Source organism: Rhinoderma darwinii, chromosome 3, assembly GCF_050947455.1.
Source record: "Rhinoderma darwinii isolate aRhiDar2 chromosome 3, aRhiDar2.hap1, whole genome shotgun sequence".
NCBI classification, from domain to species: domain Eukaryota; kingdom Metazoa; phylum Chordata; class Amphibia; order Anura; family Rhinodermatidae; genus Rhinoderma; species Rhinoderma darwinii.
This window is the reverse complement of record NC_134689.1, coordinates 331,380,412-331,402,407: the sequence shown is the minus strand read 5'-3', so window position 1 is coordinate 331,402,407 and position 21,996 is coordinate 331,380,412. Positions and strand designations below refer to the sequence as shown.

At 41.6% G+C, this 21,996-nt stretch overlaps 1 protein-coding gene across 1 annotated transcript in view; it reads left to right on the top strand.

Annotated features, from left to right (window-relative positions):
- The first annotated feature begins 2,126 nt into the window (after positions 1-2,126).
- The window catches only part of ITGA11 (integrin subunit alpha 11), an 82,658-nt gene continuing 62,788 nt past the window's right edge, over positions 2,127-21,996 (top strand). Inside the window, exon 1 of the mRNA XM_075859480.1 lies at positions 2,127-2,242. Within this exon, the coding sequence (XP_075715595.1) occupies positions 2,176-2,242 (67 nt within the window). The 5' untranslated portion in view covers positions 2,127-2,175. The remainder of the gene's footprint in view (positions 2,243-21,996) is intronic.

Here is a 21,996-nt window from a genome sequence, read left to right as displayed (position 1 = left end):
TTCTCCTTATCGCTGGATGTCCCGACGATCACACATGCATCCCCTATCCTGTGGATAGGGGATGCATGTCTTTTGTAGGAACAACCCCTTCAGCGGCGTCGCGCTGTAGCAGCCATAGCGGCTGCTAGCGGAGCCTCCGGCCATGGGGGGGCCCGTGCCGGCGGGTTACAACTCTAAGGGCACGTTCAGACGTGGCGGAATTGCTGTGGAATTCCGCTGCGGACAGTCGGCAGTGGAATTCTCCTCCGGCCGTTTTTTACATTTGTTTCAATAAATTTTTAGGCAAGTTAGTTCAGACGTTGCGGAAAACTCTGCTGCGGACCATAGGCTGCAGTGCGGAATTTTCTGTCCGCAGTATGCACTGTCTGTTGCGGAGAAGAAGCGGAATTTCACTGCATATTTCAGCCTTTGCAATGCAAAAACTGAAATCTGTGGCAAGTCCGTGGTGATTTCTGCAACGTCTCAATTACCTGTCAAATATACAAATGTTGATGCAGATTCGTTGCGTAGTTGCCCCAAATCTGCACCAACATTTGCAGCGGAAAAACTCTGCCACGTCTGAACAGGCCCTTACAGGTGCTTTTAACAGACTACAGAACTGCACATCTGACAAGTTGCTGACAAGTGATACATCCCCCACACCCCATCACTGCACAGATTTCCTATACAGAACTCTAGGAAAGCAGTGTGATATGATATAGAAAATAAGCCATATTGGTTTTCACCCAGCTTTTCCAGACACAGATATAGCTTTAAGAAAAAAAAGAATTGCCGTGGCATCGGGAAAGAGGACTTGGCCTCCGTGGACTGACAACATTTGCTATAATTTAGCCCCTAACTTGCCCCTCCTGAGTCGACTACCTCCCTCATTGGACAATTAAAATAAAAAATTCAATTAAAAATAACTACAATGTTATAGTCACCTCACCGCTTCTCTTCTCCGCTCCTCATTACAACGCTACTAGGCATCAGGACCTTGTATGAGCCGCGCTAGAGAGACCCGGAGGGGGAGAAGAGGAGTGGAGATAAGAGCTTTTTCTATTTTATGGGCGATGTTGGGGAATGGATGGTGTATGGCAGCAGTCGTTGTGCCACAATTATGGCGCACAACCTTGCCGAAACAGGCGACGCATCTATTAAGAAGCTTTCATCTCTTAATAAATTTGTCGCACTTTACTCAAATTTTTCTTTTTATTAAGACTGGTGTATGAAACGTCAGTCTTAATAAATTGCCCAATGACTTCTATTTAGTGGTGATGTTTTTTAGTCTAGGGAAAAATGCTCATCGAGGGCTCATGCAGATGGCAGAATCATAATAGGGCTGCCATATAGGCACGTCAGACCTCCTTTGTCGTCTCGGATTTCAGTTTTTTTCTCTCTCTTACAAATCTGACAGAAAAAGAATCGTAGTATGCTTCCTCAGGTGCCGTATTTGCGGAGCTATTCTCCCCTATATGCACTGCTCCGTACATACGAAACCCAATACTTGGGAGCCATACAGAATCTAAACACTGCCATACAGGCTCCATGCTCACAGCTACTATGTGTACATGAGAAGTATAGGGATCTGAATTTGGTTCCATAGAAAAGCAGGGGTTCCCAGTGTTGGAGCCTAAATACGGACACTAAAATGTGACCACGTTATGGCCATCTGAAATTGGTCTTAGATAACAGCAGTGACATTTTCTGATGTGCAGATGTAGTGCACTGGCTTGCGGAAGAGCTGTTATTGCGTAATATGATGTGGCCAGATGTAAAATCATTTCATAACTGACATTGAATCAGAATGACGGCAAATTTTTCTGAGCTCATTTGGCCCAAAAAACAAAAGAGAAGCAGGTAACCAAAGTATTGCGACACAGAAGCTGAAATAGTTTATCCGCCTTGATTTCAGTATATGATCTGACCCACGGGTCTATTTAAGGGGCACACTGAGAGGTTCACATTCTTTGTCTTTTATTGATGACCTTATGATTAATGTCCTTATACTGCCTGCTATTTTACTCTTGTCCTGTCCCCTGTACCACTTACACCTCCTACCAGAGTCTGGTCCTCCCACTTCCTCAGTCTACTATGTAACTCTTAAGTTTGGGAGCCAGGGAATAGCGGAGACTGAAGTGGGAAAGTGGCAGCTTCTCCAGCTACCAGTCTGGCAGAGGGCTCCCTACAGGCAGGATGAGAGTCTGCAGCGTGGATCACTGGAGAGGGCTTCTCACTGCCTGGGCTCTATTCTTCCTACCAGGTGAGCTGAGCAATCGTCTGAACCATTTATATCAGACATAATAAAGACTCATCATCCCCTTATTAACCCTTACTGGCACGGAGAAATGTATCTTATGCTTCTATTAGATTGTTTGATGTAGCACAGTTTATTGGGTCACTTTAAAAAAACTAAGCAACTTAGAAGACTGTACTAATAACCATGTGTGTACCAGACGCAAACATTGAGGCATTTTTTAGTGAATTTATATTGGTTATAGAAGATTATAAAATGTAAAACTGAAAACTTTGCCAGCAAAAATGCCATTTATTGCTCACCGTATTGTTTTGTGCATAAATTCCACCTGATTTAAAGGGAAATCCAGTGTTCCAGGATGATTGGGATGTCTAAACTGAGACACTTTGCTGCTGAATGAAGAATAATTTTACAGTTATGAACTGTGATCCATTCATATCCTTCAGAATGATTGGTCAAACTGATATTATGACTGGCGTATACCAGCTTTATAGACTGGCACAGAGATACTGACTATTACCATTGTCAAAGACAGCGGCCAATGTAAATATATAGATGAAGTGCTTCTGCATCTGAACATGTTGTCAGGTTTTACAAGGATATGAGCGGCTGCTGCTGTGTTATGGATCGCAGGCTTTGTCCCTTTAATGAAGAGAAATCTTCCCTTTTGCTGTCTAAAGCTGGACGCTACGAGAGCTAAACATCTGGCAGCAACTCGAAACAAAATCTGCCCAAAATCCCAAAGCAGAGCAGAAATGTGAGGAGCAGGGGGCTAGAAAGATGAAAGGCGAGAGTGGTGGACGGAGTTAGATAGGGGGGCAGGGGTGAAGGCTTGGCATCTTTTGAAGATTTTACTGAATTGGGGTAGCTCAGGACCGAAAGGAGGCACTGGAGGACAGGTCAGACATCATCTCAGATACTTTAGGAGCCACAAGTATGTCAGGAGAGACTCAGTGTCACATCAGGCTGAGCAGTAGAGATGAGGAGAGGTTTCACATGTTACAGCGGAGGGAATATGAAGGATGGGAAGAGGGGATACCTGGAGGGAAAAACTGCTGATGTAAATACATTATAGAGACTAACTGGTGGAGGACGTCACAGAATTATACATGACCTACACAACTGCGGATCTGTAGTAGTAGAGATGTAAATGATAGACACAATAGTCATTGGTGGAGATTAGTAGATTGGATTATACAATATGTAGACTTTACATGCGGAGATATGTGTCTGTGAGATGTACCCTGGAGATTTCTGACCTGTGTGATATTGATGTCACCTCAATTCAGACAGTTTTCCACCTTTTATTTCGTTTTGGTATATTCTAATTCTCCAGGTTGTTTCTTCACATATTATACACATGCACTGGTGGATAGTTTTCTGGTAACAAAGTAATGTTGGTTACATGTAATGCTTAATGAAGGGACAGAAACATAGTAATTATACTGCTTGTCATGTACAAGACAGATGGGTACAAATAAATTACGGTAGGACTAATGATATCTGCAGATGAATATTAGCCAGGTTGGACAATGGGATATGTGGAAAGCCCCAGTCATGCTATGTGAGGTGTTTCTACTAGAGATTCGGTTCTCAACCTGTGGTACGCGTGTAAGGTGGTGGAGGGTGGGCCACGATGGTGGATACCCTGCAGGATGTTGCGGAGAAAGATAAAATGAAGCAGGAGTTATAGTCAAAACTTCAAACTTTCCTTTCAATTTAAATATTACCAATTCTTGCCGGCGATAATGGCCACAGAGAATATTTATAATTCTTCCCACTTTGGGACGCAAAAACGTTGTTACGGCTCAGGGAGGCAAGATGGCTGGCTTGTTCTGTATGAGCAGCAGACACAGAGTCAAGAGAACCCCTCTTTGATGCAAAGGCTATCTGCTTTCGGACTAGTAGGCCTCATGATGGCGGCTGCTATCTGCGTTCCTTCAGGCTTAATGACCCTCAAGATGGCGGCTGCTGGCTGCACTGGAGAAGGCTCTGCAAGCCTCAAAATGGGCCAACTCTCAAACCTTAGTCTTTCACTAATGCTGGCCAACGACTGGAACAACTCTCTGACTATCTGGGGTCCAGCTATACATATAGTGTGACCTCACACACCACCCCTGCTTGCTCTTCAGGACCTGTCACTACCCCAGCACAACAATAGATACTGATGTAGTGCAGTCCTTACCAGTCCAACACATGCTCCTCAGTTCCGGCGCCTTACTGTCAGTCCCTCTCCTTTCACTGCCGCAGCGGCTTTTTCCACTTCCCCACTTGCAGCAACACCTCTCTCACTCTCTCTCTTGATAACGCAGAGCTCAAATCACGCCAACTTCCTCCCAGCACTGAACTTTTTTTGGCGGACTTATTGCTGTTTTATACTCTAAACACCACGCCTAGGCGTGAGGATGCATGCACACTTATGCATCCACCATCATCTTGTTAGAGAATTTTTCAGCCTTAAATTGGCATCCGGAGCATACATCCCGGTACCCTAATTTTAATGTCAACAAGCTAAGCACCTTGCCTAACCTTCTATTAGCAGTCAATAACACAACAAGATGAAATATGTATGCGACATCTTCGGTAGCCGGATTACCACCTTCTTCTCCAATGCAGTATAACCTTCTCCCATCTTTGCTAGACTGTTTCACCACTGCACAAGTGCCACCTAGTGGAGGGATAAAGAAGCCAGCAGCAACAACATAGCGTAGCGGTTTAAGAACACTTTACTGTGATAAAATTACATTATAGTACTGATATATACAGTCCAAACCAATAGTGCAACAGGGTTACAACTCCACTCAAATATATATCCAAAACCATAACTGTATTGACTAAAAAAATATGTTTTAATTCAATTCATTAAAATATACAACGTTTATAAAAAGATAAGTGATGGATCAACACAAAAGGTCAGTATGCACACAAGGTCATACACCTAAAATCAGTAAAAATAGGATATAAAGCTAATAGTCTGTAACGAAATATAATATATAATAATATTGATGAGGGCACACTAAGAAAATATACATAAATAGTGTTCAATTGGCAACAAATTTCATTATGTAGTGAATGTGAACTAAATATGGTAACACTATGATGCACGGAACACAAGTCAATGGTAAGACGGCATCTGAGTGTAGTCAAAGGAGGCGTTTAAGAAAAACTGCTAATGAATGAAAACACAGCTGGAGAGGTGGCAATAAAAAACTAGTGGTCCTACCATAAGATGGCACTAGAATGCGCATAGCTCCCCTAAACCGAATGTCTGTGGTGTGCCTGATCGCCTCGACGCGCGTTTCCCATTAAATTTCCTCAGGAGGCGAGGAAAACTAATGGGAAACGCGCGTCGAAGAATTTTTTTTTATTGGCACCACTCCAGCTGTGTTTTCATTCATTAGCAGTTTTTCTTAAGCGCCTCCTTTGACTACACTCAGATGCCGTCTTACCATTGACTTGTGTTCCGTGCATCATAGTGTTACCATATTTAGTTCACATTCACTGCATAATGAAATTTGTTGCCAATTGAACATTATTTATGTATATTTTCTTAGTGTGCCCTCATCAATATATTATATTTCGTTACAGACTATTAGCTTTATATCCTATTGTTACTGATTTGAGGTGTATGACCTTGTGTGCATACTGACCTTTTGTGTTGATCCATCACTTATCTTTTTATAAACGTTGTATATTTTAATGAAATGAATTTAAAAAAATTTTTTAGTCAATACAGTAATGGTTTCATGACTCCTTTTGGATTTTGGTTATATATTTATAAAATTACATTGTATGATACAGTAAATACAAGGTTTAACTTTTTAATTCTGGCAATCCACTCCCCATTTATGACACGTGCACCCTACGGGGTAAATGTCTCTAGGGCTACTCACACTGTCCTTTTATAGGCACAGTACAGTGTATGTTCATAGCCTTAGGGGTACTTTATTGTAGTAGGGGGTACTAACAGTAGCTTAGAAGCATTGAGAAACCATCATTCTAATGCAGTGTAATTACATTACTGTCATTTGAATTTCGAGTGACGTCATGAAGCAATCCTACCACCAGGCAACGGAGCTTCAGAACAGGAAAGAAAGACGGTAGGAAAATTTATTGTCAAGTGAAATCGAATAAGTTTCGCATTATACACACCAAGGATATGACAAAATATTGTGGCATTCCCTGGAATAGCACTTTAACATCTAGTTTTCATTGTTGATTTATTGGATTAGGGAAATATTAAAGAAAAAATATTGTCCATGTTCAAAATACAGTAAACTTATTGGGGCAGATATATTATTACTGTCTAAGATTTAGATAGCGTAAACCTAGACAAGGCAGCCAATAGATGCGCCAAATTTATCACAGTGGCGCACGCTGTATGGAAAATTTGGCATATCTAGCTGGGCATGTTAGACACTTCTTCTCTTCCTTATACTACCTCTTAGTTTATGCCAGTTTTTTATGCCAACATTTTGATGCAATTTTGCACTGCAGCGGAAATTTTTTTAAGCTATGCCCCTTTAAATTAGACTTTTTTTTTTCCGTCTAGGCCACATCCCCTCATCAAACTAGGTGCAAAAAGAGTTTAAAATAGTTATTAAATGCGGTGCATGACATGTATGCCAGAATTCTGGCGTATTTTGAGTAGTAAATATACCTAATTGTGTGCAACTTACTCACGTAGGCAAGGTGGCTAATGTGAGTGAGTACGCTTTAATGCATGGAGCAGGCAAACAGAAAGCCTGGTTATGACACATAGCTTCAGCAGTTCTGCTTACCAACACTAGGACCTAGGGGCGTAGCTATAGGGGGTGCAGAGGTAGTAGTCGCACCCGGGCCCTGGAGCATTAGGGGTACCAAAATGACCTCAGCCACATAAGACACCAGTATTGTAAATGATATATGGTAGGTGGGGGCCCTATTATAGATTTTGCATTGGGGCCCAGGAGCTTCAAGTTATGCTTCTGCTAGGACCCCTCCCTCAGTGCCCAGACCAAGTATTTTTGCCTATCCAACCATATCACGTGAGGGACACTGCCAACTTGGTGGTGATGGTGGTGGTTAGTTAGTTAGTTAGTTAGTTAGTTAGTTAGTTAGTTAGTTAGTTAGTTAGTTAGTTAGTTAGTTAGTTAGTTAGTTAGTTAGTTAGGTGATATCCCAGCACCAATTTTCAATGTAAGGCTAGAGATTTGCTTTAACTATGGCATTTTAGTAGCCTGTAGCCTTGTTGTAGGCAGCTTTCTTAGCCAGATATGAATATCAATGCTAAATAAATTGTTCATGATGCTTTCCAGGGCTGATTTTGGCACATTATGCCGATATCTTTTCAGTATGAAATAGTAGTCTAGTATAATATTTATTATGGTCTTATGGATTCTCTGACTAATGAATGGAACATTTAGTAATACTGGATTTTAAGAAACAATACAACATAGCCAATCAAAAGGTGATAGGAACGAGAAAACAATGAGATCAATTGTGCCATTAGTTTTCATCCTATCTTTATATAGAAAGACATAGATAAACTGAGCCTGACCACCTTATATATGTGACTTATTTAAATTATTACTAGACATTGTAAGCAGTTCATATCAAAATTGGTTAGAGGAGTATTTCCTGAATCGACAATACTTGTCAGATCACTGGAGGCACCACCACTGGGACCCCCACCGATCACGAGAACATGTGTCCTGAACCTCTGTTGAATGGAGCAGTAGTCTAGCATGAATGCTACTACTCAATTCAAAGTCAATGGTAATGACGGAAACAGCTGAGTAGAGCACTCAGCTGTTTCTGTCAGTCTCATAGACATTGAACAGAGTGATGAGCGCATGATCAACTGCCGCTTCATTCAAGCTCCTTTACCCTGTGCGGTGCACTGAGGAGGACCTGGGAGTGAGGGGACCCTTGTTTTCGCAATCGGTGGGGGTCCCAGCGGTGGGGCCCCCATGGATCTGACAATTATCACCTATCCTGTGGAGTTGAAAGCAAATAGCTCCTATTCCGGAACCAGAACTGACCCCTAGTAATCCGTAATGTAGCTTGCATGCCTCAGTCCACCCCTCGAATGAACTCATCAGTGCAAAGTAAATGCTCAGTTGGAAAACTGCAAAGGAGAAGTCTCTGGATTGTATATTGGTAGTGTAATAACCTATATGAAAACAGATGCTTCTACTTTACAATATATTATAGGAATTTCAAGCTCCCTGAAGCTTCCCTGTCAGACATTCAGCAGACTGATTTACAGTAGGATTGTCTATAGTCTGTGAACTCAGGCAAACTGGAAAATGTCTCATTGCCCAGGCTGCCCTGCTTTCTATTATGGATTGTTACAGCTAGTAGCAGGTGGAATAGTATTAATAAGAATATACTAGGGCAGGTTTTCGTAACATTTGTATGCAAAGTACCCCCTACTAAAAGTTATTGTACCTCAAAGACTACAATTAGTCATGATTTTAATAGAAATTTACACAGATTTTCACTGTGCTGTGACTATTAGGTGGCAACAATGTCCACATAACAGAGGTAGCCTGTATATGTGCCCAGGGGCGTAGCTAAAGGCTCATGGGCCCGGGTGCAAAAGCCCTTCTTTGGCCCCCCCAACTTCCATTTATTGCCTGCAGACATGTGTGACACTGTCTGCTGGGCCCTGTATCTAAGCCAACCACATGGTAGGCTTAGATACAGGGCCCCAACAGACAGTATTCTTATACTTACCCTCTTCGCTCCTGCGCCGGGTTCTCTTCGGCTCCGGGTGCAGTGCGGGTCCTGACACCATTCAGCGTCACGACGTCATGCGCGGCGCACATAGGGTGACGCCATGACGCTGAAAGCCGTCAGGACCCGTGCTGTGCCTGGACCCAACTAAGGAGCGAGATCGGTAAGTATACTGTCAGGGGCAAATGTAGGATTTCTAAAGAAGGGTTTCAAAACACATACTTTCAAACCAAGTTATTTACGTACCCTCTGTTTTTTACGCTACGAGTATTAGTCTGCACGTATCCACCAGCCGAGCACTTTATATCACAAGTTCTAATTAAAAAAATGAATAGGTGATATGTGCTGACAACTACTGGTAGCGTAAAAACCAGTGTAGCTAGTGCACCCACTGCCCCCTGTAGATAGTGCCACACAGTCCCTTGTAGATAGTGCCACCCATCCCCTGTAGAAAGGGCCTCACGCCTCTGTAAAAAGGGCCACACACCCCTGTTGATAGTGCCACACACCCCACTTGTATATAGTTCCACACACAGTCCTCTGTAGTTAGTGCCACACACACCCCCTGTAAATTGTGCCACGCACCTCCCTTGTAGATAGTGCCAGACACACCCCTTGTAAATAGTGCCACACACACCCCTTTAACATAGCCAGCATGTAACAGTGCCTCCTTAACATAGCCAGCCTGTAACAGTGCCTCCCTAACATAGCCAGCCTGTAACAGTGCCTCGTTAACATAGCCAGCCTGTAACAGTGCCTCCATAACATATCCAACCTGTAACAGTTCCTCCATAACATAGCCAGTCTGAGTCAGTTTGTAACAGTGTACATATAGCAAGGGTAGACTGCAACAGTACAAGAAGAAGGAATAAGTCTGTGAGAAAAGCATGGCCTGGGGCAGGGGCGTAGCTAAAGGCTCATGGGCCTGGGTGCAAGAATTCAGCTTGGGCCCCCTACCCCTCCCCACCACCACCATCACCAGACCCCTGCGGGTGCCTATGCCCAGCAGCCTTGCCCAACAGCCCCCATAGTATAATGCCCCGGCACAGTATAATACTCTCATAGTTGCCCCCACAGTATAATGCCCCCATAACTGCCCCATACAGTATAATGCCCCCCATAACTGCCCTATACCATATAATGCTCCCCATATCAGCCCCCACAGTATAATGTCCCACATAGCTGCCCCCATACAGTATAGTGCCCCCCATATCAGCCCCCATACAGTATAATGCCCCTCATATCAGCTCCCCATACAGTATAATGCTCCCCCATATCAGCTACCCATACTGTATAATGCCCCCCCCATATCAGCCCCCTATACAGTATAATGCCCCCCATATGAGCTTCCCACACAGTATAATGCCCCCCATATGAGCTTCCCATACAGTATAATGCCCCCATATGAGCTCCCTATACAGTATAATGCCCCTCCATATCAGCTCCTCATACAGTATAATGCCCCTCATATCAGCCCCCCATACAGTATAATGCCCCCATATCAGCTCCCCATACAGTATAATGCCCCCCATATCACCTCCCCATACAGTATAATGCCCCTCCATATCAGTCCCCCATACAGTATAATGCCCCCCATATGAGGCCCCCATACAGTATAATGCCCCTCTATATCAGCTCCCCATACAGTATAATTCCCCCCATATCAGCCCCCCATACAGTATAATGCACCCCATACAGCTCCCCATACAGTATAATACCCCTCAATATCAGCTCCCCATACAGTATAATGCCCCTCCATATCAGCTCTCCATACAGTATAATGTCCCCCCATATCAGCCCCCATACAGTATAATGCCCCCGTATCAGCCCCCCATAAAGTATAATGCCCCCCTGCATATTCTCCCCCCATCCAGTATAATGCACCCCCCCCCCACCATATCAGGCCCCCCATACAGTATAATGCCCCCATATGTGCATAATAGAAAAACAACATAATTACTTACCTATCCCCATTCCCACGCTGGGTGAATGTTCAATCGCCTTCTCCAGTGTGTGCTATGAGTGACTTGGCGCAGCCGTCAGCTCCTTGCTCCAGCATTGAATGGACCTTGGTGAGTGACTCGCGACCCCACGGAGGTCTTCACACGAACCCCCAGGGGGAAGCGACACACAGTTTGTAATGTATTGTGTTGTATTGTGCAGTTTGCGGTGAAGAGAGGAGGGGGGGCTGTAATTTAACGGGCCCCACCCCTCTCCACTACAAACACAGACAGCACAATACAACACAATACATTACAAGAAAATACAACACAATACATTACAAGACAACACAATACATTACAATACAGACTCTGCAGCTCACCTGGAGTCCTCCGCACCAGCTCTTCCACCCTGGCTGGAACGCCCCTCACGTGACGTCACAGTTACATGGTACACTAAGTGTACCATGTGACCATAACGAGGAAGTGCCGGCTTCACGGCACAGAAAATTTATTTAATCAGCATGCTGTATGGCAACGGGGGCCCCGTGGGCTCCCCAGGCTTATGGGCACGGTCACAACTGCAACCCCTATAGCTACGCCACTGGCCTGGGGGCACGCCACATGCCCCCTTGACCGGTAGCCCTTACTTCCTAGAGTGATCATACCACAGGTTGAGAAACTCTTTACTAGGCGCTCCTTTTCATACAATTTCTTAATATTTTGTGTCAATTACCTCCAAACTGAAGGTAGAAAACTAGAATTGTATCAGGCTCTAAAATATACCACTTGCATGTCATTTTAGTTGAATAACACTTTTTAATTTTTTCAACTGTAAACCAACACTTTGTTGCTTAACAAATCACATGAAAGTTGTATGTACGTGTGACTATCATATTACTCTACAGATGGGAAAAGTTGCTTGCAAAGCATAGTAAAATATTATCTGACCATGTCAAGAAAAGAAATGTTACAACTATAGCATGTAAATTGCCCTTATATCTGCCTCAATGCATTCCTAAGGACAGCAACTGATGCTAAACAAAAGTTTTTGCCTATCCAAAACCTTATACCATGTTCCACGGCAACAAAAATCCCTCAACATTTTTACAATCTCTGCTTGTTGCCAGTGAATGGGAACATTCCTAGAGGCCTAAGACTTCTCCGACAGAGGAGGTGTCCTGCCTATCGTCTCTAAGTTAAATACATCAGCTGCACAAATCTCTCTTCTGTCCTGATACTTTGCGGCCACCTATCAGTGTAGATGAAATGTCTCATTCTGGAGAACAGGCTGTTTAGCTCACAGAGGGTTGCTTAGACTAAATACAAGTGAAGTAAACTCTATGTGAGATGTATTAGGTCTGTATCTATTTTTGGACTTTGTATATAAACAAGAATGGTCTTATTCATTGACAGCAATATACTAACTTTGTATTATACAATGAAGATTTATTCTCATAAAACCTCTTTAAAGGGAATATATCAGAAGAAAATGACATGCTAACATTTATTATGTTATACATTATATTTTTTTTGTGCCTATCCAAATAAAAAATATCCTGAAATATTCCAGTTTTTACACTAGCCATTGAAGTAAATACAATAGGCTGATATTTTCAGGTTTTTTTACTGCTTACTTTTCAGCTTTACTGTGTAGACTGGGACAGAGTCTGCATCATTAGAGTGCAGACAATTTGATGACAGCTTTGTTTTTACTTCTGAAGGTCTAGATAAGGGAGAATATCAACACTATGCTCACAGACAAGTCTCTGTATGCAAATCCCCTGCCCCTCCTTGGTCCCCGTGGGAAAGGGCTGTACTCTCTCTCTCTTGCTGGAGACTGTATTAGTCTATTGACACTTTTCTGACCATCAACTCTCATTCATTGCAGCTGCCATAAAGCACACACATTGTGTATATATGGACAATGCATAAAGGATGTTTGTGCCTCCAATGTGGCAGTCACTATTTCTTTCTTTTTGTTGTTAAATGAAAAAGAAATAGCTGCAACATTAAAAAAAAACCTCATTATTCCTCTTCTAAATTCTTACAGTTAATTAAACTAAATTTAAATACCTGACATATTCCCTTCAACAGGGGGACACTATATGATGAAGGTAAATTTCTGCCTTTAGAACAGGTTTCTGTAGGTATCCCTTTTTTCTTCTTTGATTATGTCATAATGGGCTGTATATAGAAATAAAATAAAATATAGGAATTTCATGACTACCCCTTTAATTGTCCTACTGCTATACATATGTAGAAAGCCACAGAGGAGATTCTGGCTTTCATTCAACATAAAACATGTGCAAAGATTACACGTTGACAAAATACTCTACAATCTCTCCTCACGGATCAGAGAACATGCTCTATACATTTGTTTTTGCCTCTCGCTGGCTAAATTGTATCTTTCATAAAGTTAAATATGAAGCATATAATGAAGTACAGTACCTAACACTATATTGCTTCTCTGCTAGAATTGTGGCTAATGTCAGAGGAGGAGAAAGTGTGAAGAATATGACCATGAATGACCTTCTAGAACAGAGATGCAGAATTAGTGTCTTCCGATGTATTGACTGTCATCATGCCTGACAAAACACCATACTCTCTATGTCATTGCCCTGCTGTAACATAAGCTACAAGTAATACATAATACAAGGTCTTGCAGAACAGCCTGAACCCTTTCCTGAGAACACATATGGGTTAATTTAACATCAGCTCCCGTTCAGATCATTTTTTTACGGCATTCCTGTGGGTTGTGCACTTTCCGTCTGGAGGTTTTCTCAGGACATAATTCTGTGAGTAACTAACTATTCTTAGCAAAGGCATAATATATGATTTTCTGAATGTATTATCTGTGCACAGGAGGTGCTTCTCTAGAAACTGACCTGCATCTCCGAAAGGTGCCACTAGAAAAACACTAATACTGGCCATACTGGTTTGATTCCTTATCTCCCATAGGCTTATATAGAGTGGGCCGTGCCCATAGTTACCTACCATTCTATGCATCTCCTATCATTAGCGGACAACATAATTAGGTAGGGTGATCTGACCCTACCAATCTAACATTTATCACCCATCCTATAGAAAGGGGATGAGTGCTAATTATGGAAAACTAAAAAGACCTTCATTGTAAAAGGAAATGTAAAGCTCTTGGGTATAACTACCAGGGTAGCACTAGTTATGGGCCAAGTATCTGAGGACTCCCAACTCTATACCCATATTGCCAAAGGTGGAGTAACTAGCCTCCCTAACTGGCCTCCATAGAATACATGTAGACTTAGTAGTTATTAAGCCCAGTATATGAGGAGGTTTGTAAAAGAAGAAATATCAAGATGGATAGATGAAGTAGGGGTAAGAAATACAATGTGCATAAGAAGGAAAAGAGGGAGTGAATAAGAAAAGTAAAGAACATAATAATTATAACATTTCCCATTTCTTGAACTCACACACATTAGTAGTCATGGTTGTCAGGAGTATGCAGGCACCCTGACAAGTCTGAGTCATTGAGGGCCACCACCCTTGGCTTGACAAGCATTGAGAAAGTTAACCAAGATTCCCATGGGCCACACAAGCCTACTGGGCCCTGTAATCAGCCCTGGTTTGCCTGGTGCTGACGCCAGACCTGGGCACATATTTTCCATGGACCATGGATACTATGGATGTCTTTATTTTTTTTCACATTGATGTATTATGGCTCCATGAGGCTAAAAATATTGTGATCCTGGCAATATCATGCTAAAGCCTTCCATACCATACGTCCACTTTAGGACAACCCCTAATAGGGCATATGGATGTCACGTACAGGACCGCCCCCTAAGAGCTGAGACCTGAGAGCCACTAGCAAGTACCATTTCTGTAAGATTCAGGACGTTTATGTATTACTATAAAGTAATACTACATTTCTCCTGGGGATGTATAGTGAGTTGGCTCTTTGGTGGCAAAATCAGCTGGGGTCCTGGGTTGCAGACAATAATGACTGCTGTGGCGTCTCTCATATTAAAGGGGTAGTCTCCATAGTGGTATAAATTGATCTTCCCAGTAATGCCTGTCTGAATATATAATTGTGGTGCTTGTAAAGTTTATTCAGCTGCCCCTATCACTGTCTTGAATACCTTGTGTTATTCCATGTCTAGAGCATAGGAAAAGAGTTGGACATAGTAGGATTATTCCAGTGTGTTTTACATCTAGCATTACTTTTATACTGCTGAAACAAGCTGTTTTGGTTTGTGGTTATTTGGAAACTTGTAAGGAGCGACTCATGTCTGCCTGTGCTTACAATCCACAGTTCTACCCCAATTACTAAATTGTTGTTTTATTAGATCATCATTGTATGAAGAGGGCGTAAACGTAAGCAGACTTGTATAGCCGCAATTCCATATGTACGTCTTTCAGAAGAAAATACTGCAGAGTCATCAACTTACTAATCTTTATATATATCTAGGCCTGAGAAAGGCTCAGGTTGTGTGAGCCGAAATGTTGCACTTTTGGGGTCAATAAAGCACCCTCTTTTTTCACATAAGCCTTTGTGAGTGCTGCCTATTTACTGCTTTTTGTCTAGAGGGAGAGTTGTTAGTTCCCTAAGGCTTGAACCCCCTTTCATTTAAAGAGACTCTGTCACCACATTATAAGTGCGCTATCTCCTATATAAGGAGACCGGCGCTGTAATGTAGGGGACAGTAATGCTTTTTATTTAAAAAAACGATCTTTTTTCACAACGTTAGGAGCGATTTTGGTTTATGCTAATGAGCTTTCTTAATGCCCAAGTGGGCGTTGTACAGAGGAGTGCATGACGCTGACCAATCGGCATCATGCACTCCTCTCCATTCATTTACACTGCACTAGCGATATAGTTATATCACTATGTGCAGCCTCATACACAAGCCCTAACATTACTACAGTGTCCTGATAATGAATACACATGAAATCCAGCCTGGACGTCATGTGTACTCAGAATCCTGACACTTCTGACTCTTTTTTTGTGAGATTCCGGCAAGTGAAACCAAATCTCGTTTAGCTCCGTGATCTCGCGAGATTTGGTTTCACTTGCCGGAATCTCACAAAAAAAGATTCAGAAGTGTCAGGATTCTGAGTACACATGACGTCCAGGCTGGATTTCATGTGTATTCATTATCAGGACACTGTAGTAATGTTAGGGTTTGTGTATGAGGCTGCACATAGCGATATATCTATATCGCTAGTGCAGTGTAAACGAATGGAGAGGAGTGCATGATGCCGATTGGTCAGCGTCATGCACTCCTCTGTACAACGCCCACTTGGTCGAAAGTAAAGTACGCCCACTTGGGCATTAAGAAAGCTCATTAGCATAAACCAAAATCGCTCCTAACGTTGTGAAAAAAGATAGTTTTTTAAATAAAAAGCATTACTGTCACCTACATTATAGCGCCAATCTCCTTATGTAGGAGACAGGGCACTTATAATGTGGTGACAGAGACTCTTTAAGCCTGTGCTTCTGGACTCTATTTTTGTGTGTGTATATATATATATATATATATATATATATATATATATATATTATCAGGGCTTAAAAATCAATCCCTGGAAAGTCTTCAACTCTCTTAATATTGAACGACTGCAGAAAACTACCATATTCTACTACATGTTACTATGTGTTTTTAAAGGAACATTCCAGGCAAAACTAATACTGTATTAGGCCTAGTTCAGTGCCAGAGGGGGTGGTGCTTGACACAGGGATTCTCTCTTTGGTGTTCTTTGAGTCACAGTGTCATTCCACCGCCCCCTCAGGGTCTGCACTAGACACAACAGAGTGTATACATTTTGACCGGAGTGCTCCTTTAAGTCAATATTTGTTACTTACCAACCTAGTTCTAGCATTGAGTTCATCATCCTTATCGCTCTTCACAGCCATGCTGAACACCTCCCTGTGTCATCATTTTCAGCAAGCTTCTGCTGGTGGACTGGTACCAGAAAGCAGTGGCAAGTGTGGCGGACAGGTCATAGGTATAGAACCATGCAATCAGTGGCAGTACCAGGGATAAGACCATCCACTAATTTTTTAGGGGTTTTGTTATCACAGATGCATAAATAATTGGAATCAACAGCCAACTTATTAGTCTAAATGGGAAACTTGTCAGTAACTTTATGCTGCCCACTCTCAGGGCAGCATGAGGTAGTGATAGACAGGCTGATTTCATCAGTCTGTCACTTATATCTTAAACTGGAGTTCTGCAATTTTTTTTAGAAATTGCAACACGATGCGAGTGCTATGAAAAAAGGAGTCTGGCGTATTCATAAGCTGCTGCTCCCCCACCATCCAGTCCTTGATTGACTGCTTTCTCCCTATACACAGTAATAGGGAGAAAGCTGTCAATCAGCGGCGGCTGGCGGAGAAGCAGATTCCCTCCTACCAGCACGATGAGAGCGCTGCAACGTCCTAAATGTAAAAATCACCATATAAGACAGAGCACTAATACTACATCGCAGAGTCATCTAGGTGAATATAATATATGGAGCAAATCTATCTTCACCTGATCACTGTATAGTATATATTGTCCCAGTCACTATAGCTAATAATTCTACATTTAGGTTTTGTACCACTTGACCTCATAGAAAAGAAAACATGACTTGATAAGAAGGGGGGAAAGGGTCATCTATAGGATAATATGAAATTTGCAGTCAAAACTAAAACATAGACTTTGGTCATAGCATTAAATATAGATAATAACTTGATCAAACATAAGCACTACGCACCATTAAGGCTAGATTCATAGTCTGCGGTGCACTGCTGGCATATACGCTTGGAAAATCTTCTGGCATATATGTCGACATGTCCATAGAGTTTAATGGACTAACATAAAGGATGCTGACTTTGCTTTTCAATACAATTCAATACAAAACAAAACTTACTGTGCGGTATACTTTTTTTGGGAGGAGGGATTTTATGGCAGTCAGAGTCAGACATATTTTACATATTACATAGTTACATAGTTTGTACGGTTGAAAAAAGACACATGTCCATCAAGTTCAACCAAGGGATGGGAAAGGGGAAGTAAAAAAATGTCTACACATAGGATCTAATATTTATGTAACTGTATAGGCACATAGTTGCACATGCCTGGCCATACATTCGTGGGGACCGTTTAAAACTATCCCGCCGAACATAAACAGCAAACGCAGTGTGAATTTAGCCTAATAGGGCCTTTGAGACTTAATACCTAGAATTTCAGAAGATTTCAGAAGATTTCTATTGTTTCCTTAGTTCTAACGCAGAGTTAAAATAGTCTTCAAAAGACTTTATTGCATTTGTTGTTCTGTTTCTGAGATAGTTTAACAACATTTGTGCTGCAGAGAACATTAGGAGTGCCATGAAACTGAGCACGGGATAAAAGCAGATGTACTTCAGTTTCTGTAACACTAGAACTAGGATTGTCTCATCTTTGCAGGACATTGGCAACTCCAGAACAAGGCATAACAGTAATAGTATTAGGCCAAGTTCACAGCATGTTTAAAGAGGCTCTGTCACCACATTATAAGTGCCCTATCTCCTACATAAGGATCGGCGCTATAATGTAGGTGACAGCAGTGCTTTTTATTTTAAAAAAAACGATCTGTTTTCACCACTTTATTAGCGATTTTAGATTTATGCTAATGAGTTGCTTAATGTCCAAGTGGGCGTGTTTTTACTTTAGACCAAGTGGGCGTTCTACAGGGGAGTGTATGACGCTGACTAAAGTAAAAACACGCCCACTTGGGCATTAACCAACTCATTAGCATAAATCTAAAATCGCTAATAAAGTGGTGAAAACAGATCGTTTTTTTTAAATAAAAAGCATTACTGTCACCTACATTATAGCGCCGATCAGATTATGTAGCAGATAGGCCACTTATAATGTGGTGACAGAGCCTCTTTAAGCAATACGTTCCACAGGATGCCTCGACGTATACCTATACAGCTGCATACATCTCCCATCGACTCTTATTAAAAAAAATAGGTATCACGACATATACTGACCAAACGTATCCCAAATGGACTAAATTGGTATATGTATAGCTAATAAAAGTTTATGGGCATGTTGGAGAAATATATTCAGAGTATTTCCTGAGCTATTTACCTAAAGTCATGCCCAAAGTCTTCAGACCCTTTCACTTTTTTCATTTTGTTATGTTGAGGCTTTGTGCTAAAATAAAAAAAAAATCACGTTTTCCCCCATCATTCTGCAGTCCATACCCCATAATGTCAAAGTGAAAACAGAGCTTTAAAATATTTATCAAATTTATTAAAAATTATAAACTCTTATCTCGCATGGACATACAGTAAGTATTCAGTCCCTTTGCTATGACACTTCAAATGTAGCTCCGGGGCCTCCCATTTCTCTAGATCATCTTTGAATTGTTTCTACACCTTGATTGGAGTCCACCTGTGGTAAATTCATTTGATTGGACAGGATTTGGAAAGACACACCCCTGTCTATATAAGGTCTCACAGCTGACAATGCATATAAGAGCAAAAACCAAGCCATGAGGAGGAAATAACTGCCTGTAGAGCTCAGAGACAGGATTGTGTGGAGGCACAGATCTGGAGAAGGGTACAAAAAAATGTCTGCTGCACTGAAAGTACCCAAGAGCACAGTGGCCTCCATAATTCTTATATGGAAAAAGTTTGAAACAACAAGGGCAATTCCTAGAGCTGGCCGTCCCACCAAACCAAGTATATATACTTTTTATATATATATATATATATATATATATATATATATATATGTATATATATACAAAGAGAAAGCAGCAGCATGGAAATCAATGAACGGGTGCCCAGCAAAAACGTCCCGATCCTCGGACGAAATGTCGGATATAGCAAAAGAAGATATGCGGCACTCCAATGAAGAAAATGGTGGTTTATTCAATTCCAATACAAAAGCAACGTTTCAATCCTACAATAGGATCTTTATCATTTTCTTCATTGGAGTGCCGCATATCTTCTTTTGATATATATATATATATATATATATATATATATATATATATATATATATATATATACATATATATACAGTGAAGGAAATAAGTATTTGATCCCTTGCTGATTTTGTAAGTTTGCCCACTGTCGAAGTCATGAACAGTCTAGAATTTTTAGGCTAGGTTAATTTTACCAGTGAGAGATAGATTATATTTTAAAAAAAACTGAAAATCACATAGTCAAAATTATATATATTTATTTGCATTGTGCACAGAGAAATAAGTATTTGATCCCCTACCAACCATTAAGAGTTCAGCCTCCTCCAGACCAGTTACACGCTCCAAATCAACTTGGTGCCTGCATTAAAGACAGCTCTTACATGGTCACCTGTATAAAAGACTCCTGTCCACAGACTCAATTAATCAGTCTGACTCTAACCTCTACAACATGGGCAAGACCAAAGAGCTTTCTAAGGATGTCAGGGACAAGATCATAGACCTGCACAAGGCTGGAATGGGCTACAAAACCATAAGTAAGACGCTGGGTGAGAAGGAGACAACTGTTGGTGCAATAGTAAGAAAATGGAAGACATACAAAATGGCTGTCAATTGACATCGATCTGGGGCTCCATGCAAAATCTCACCTCGTGGGGTATCCTTGATCCTGAGGAAGGTGAGAGCTCAGCCGAAAACTACACGGGAGGAACTTGTTAATGATCTCAAGGCAGCTGGGACCACAGTCACCAAGAAAACCATTGGTAACACATTACGCCGTAATGGATTAAAATCCTGCAGTGCCCGCAAGGTCCACCTGCTCAAGAAGGCACATGTATAGGCCCGTCTGAAGTTTGCAAATGAACATCTGGATGATTCTGAGAGTGATTGGGAGAAGGTGCTGTGGTCAGATGAGACTAAAATTGAGCTCTTTGACATTAACTCAACTCGCCGTGTTTGGAGGAAGAGAAATGCTGCCTATGACCCAAAGAATACTGTCCCCACTGTCAAGCATGGAGGTGGAAACATTATGTTTTGGGGGTGTTTCTCTGCTAAGGGCATAGGACTACTTCACCGCATCAATGGGAGAATGGATGGAGCCATGTACCGTCAAATCCTGAGTGACAACCTCCTTCCCTCCACCAGGACATTGAAAATGGCTCGTGGCTGGGTCTTCCAGCACGACAATGACCCGAAACATACAGCCAAGGCAACAAAGGAGTGGCTCAAAAAGAAGCACATTAAGGTCATGGAGTGGCCTAGCCAGTCTCCAGACCTTAATCCCATCGAAAACTTATGGAGGGAGCTGAAGATCCGAGTTGCCAAGTGACAGCCTCGAAATCTTAATGATTTACAGATGATCTGCAAAGAGGAGTGGGCCAAAATTCCATCTGACATGTGTGCAAACCTCATCATCAACTACAAAAACGTCTGACTGCTGTGCTTGCCAACAAGGGTTTTGCCACCAAGTATTAAGTCTTGTTTGGCAAAGGGATCAAATACTTATTTCTCTGTGCACAATGCAAATAAATATTTATAATTTTGACAATGTGATTTTCTGTTTTTTTCTTTATATAATCTATTTCTCACTGGTAAAATTAACCCAGCCTAAAAATTCTAGACTGTTCATGTCTTTGACAGTGGGCAAACTTACAAAATCAGCAAGGGATGAAATACTTATTTCCTTCACTGTATATATTGTACATGTATAGTATAGTATTGTTATAGTACATGAGCTGAACATGATTAGAATATGTGCTCTTGAGAATAGCTGTCATCCAAACGGAGGAGAACTTCTAAATGCTATGAACCATGGATTGACTAGGTAGGAGGACTGTGGAGGGCAGCTAATTCTATAAATTTCCTAGGGGCAATGCTAAGAATCTCACATCTTTTTTCAACAATGAGATGGCAGAAATGTGGCATTGCCAATTTCCTTGGTTAATGACTTGATATTGACACAATTAACTGTCCAACCAGTAAAATAGGCCATATACATGTAAATAGTATGTTCAAGGTTATAACAGTTCAGAGAAACTTTTGTTACCGATATTACTGCTATTGGTGAAGCCACCACTTCTAGTACTTTGAGACTATATTGATGATCGATGATTTCATGTCATCACAACACTTCTAATTTCAGTCCATTATGCAATACCAAACATTGGA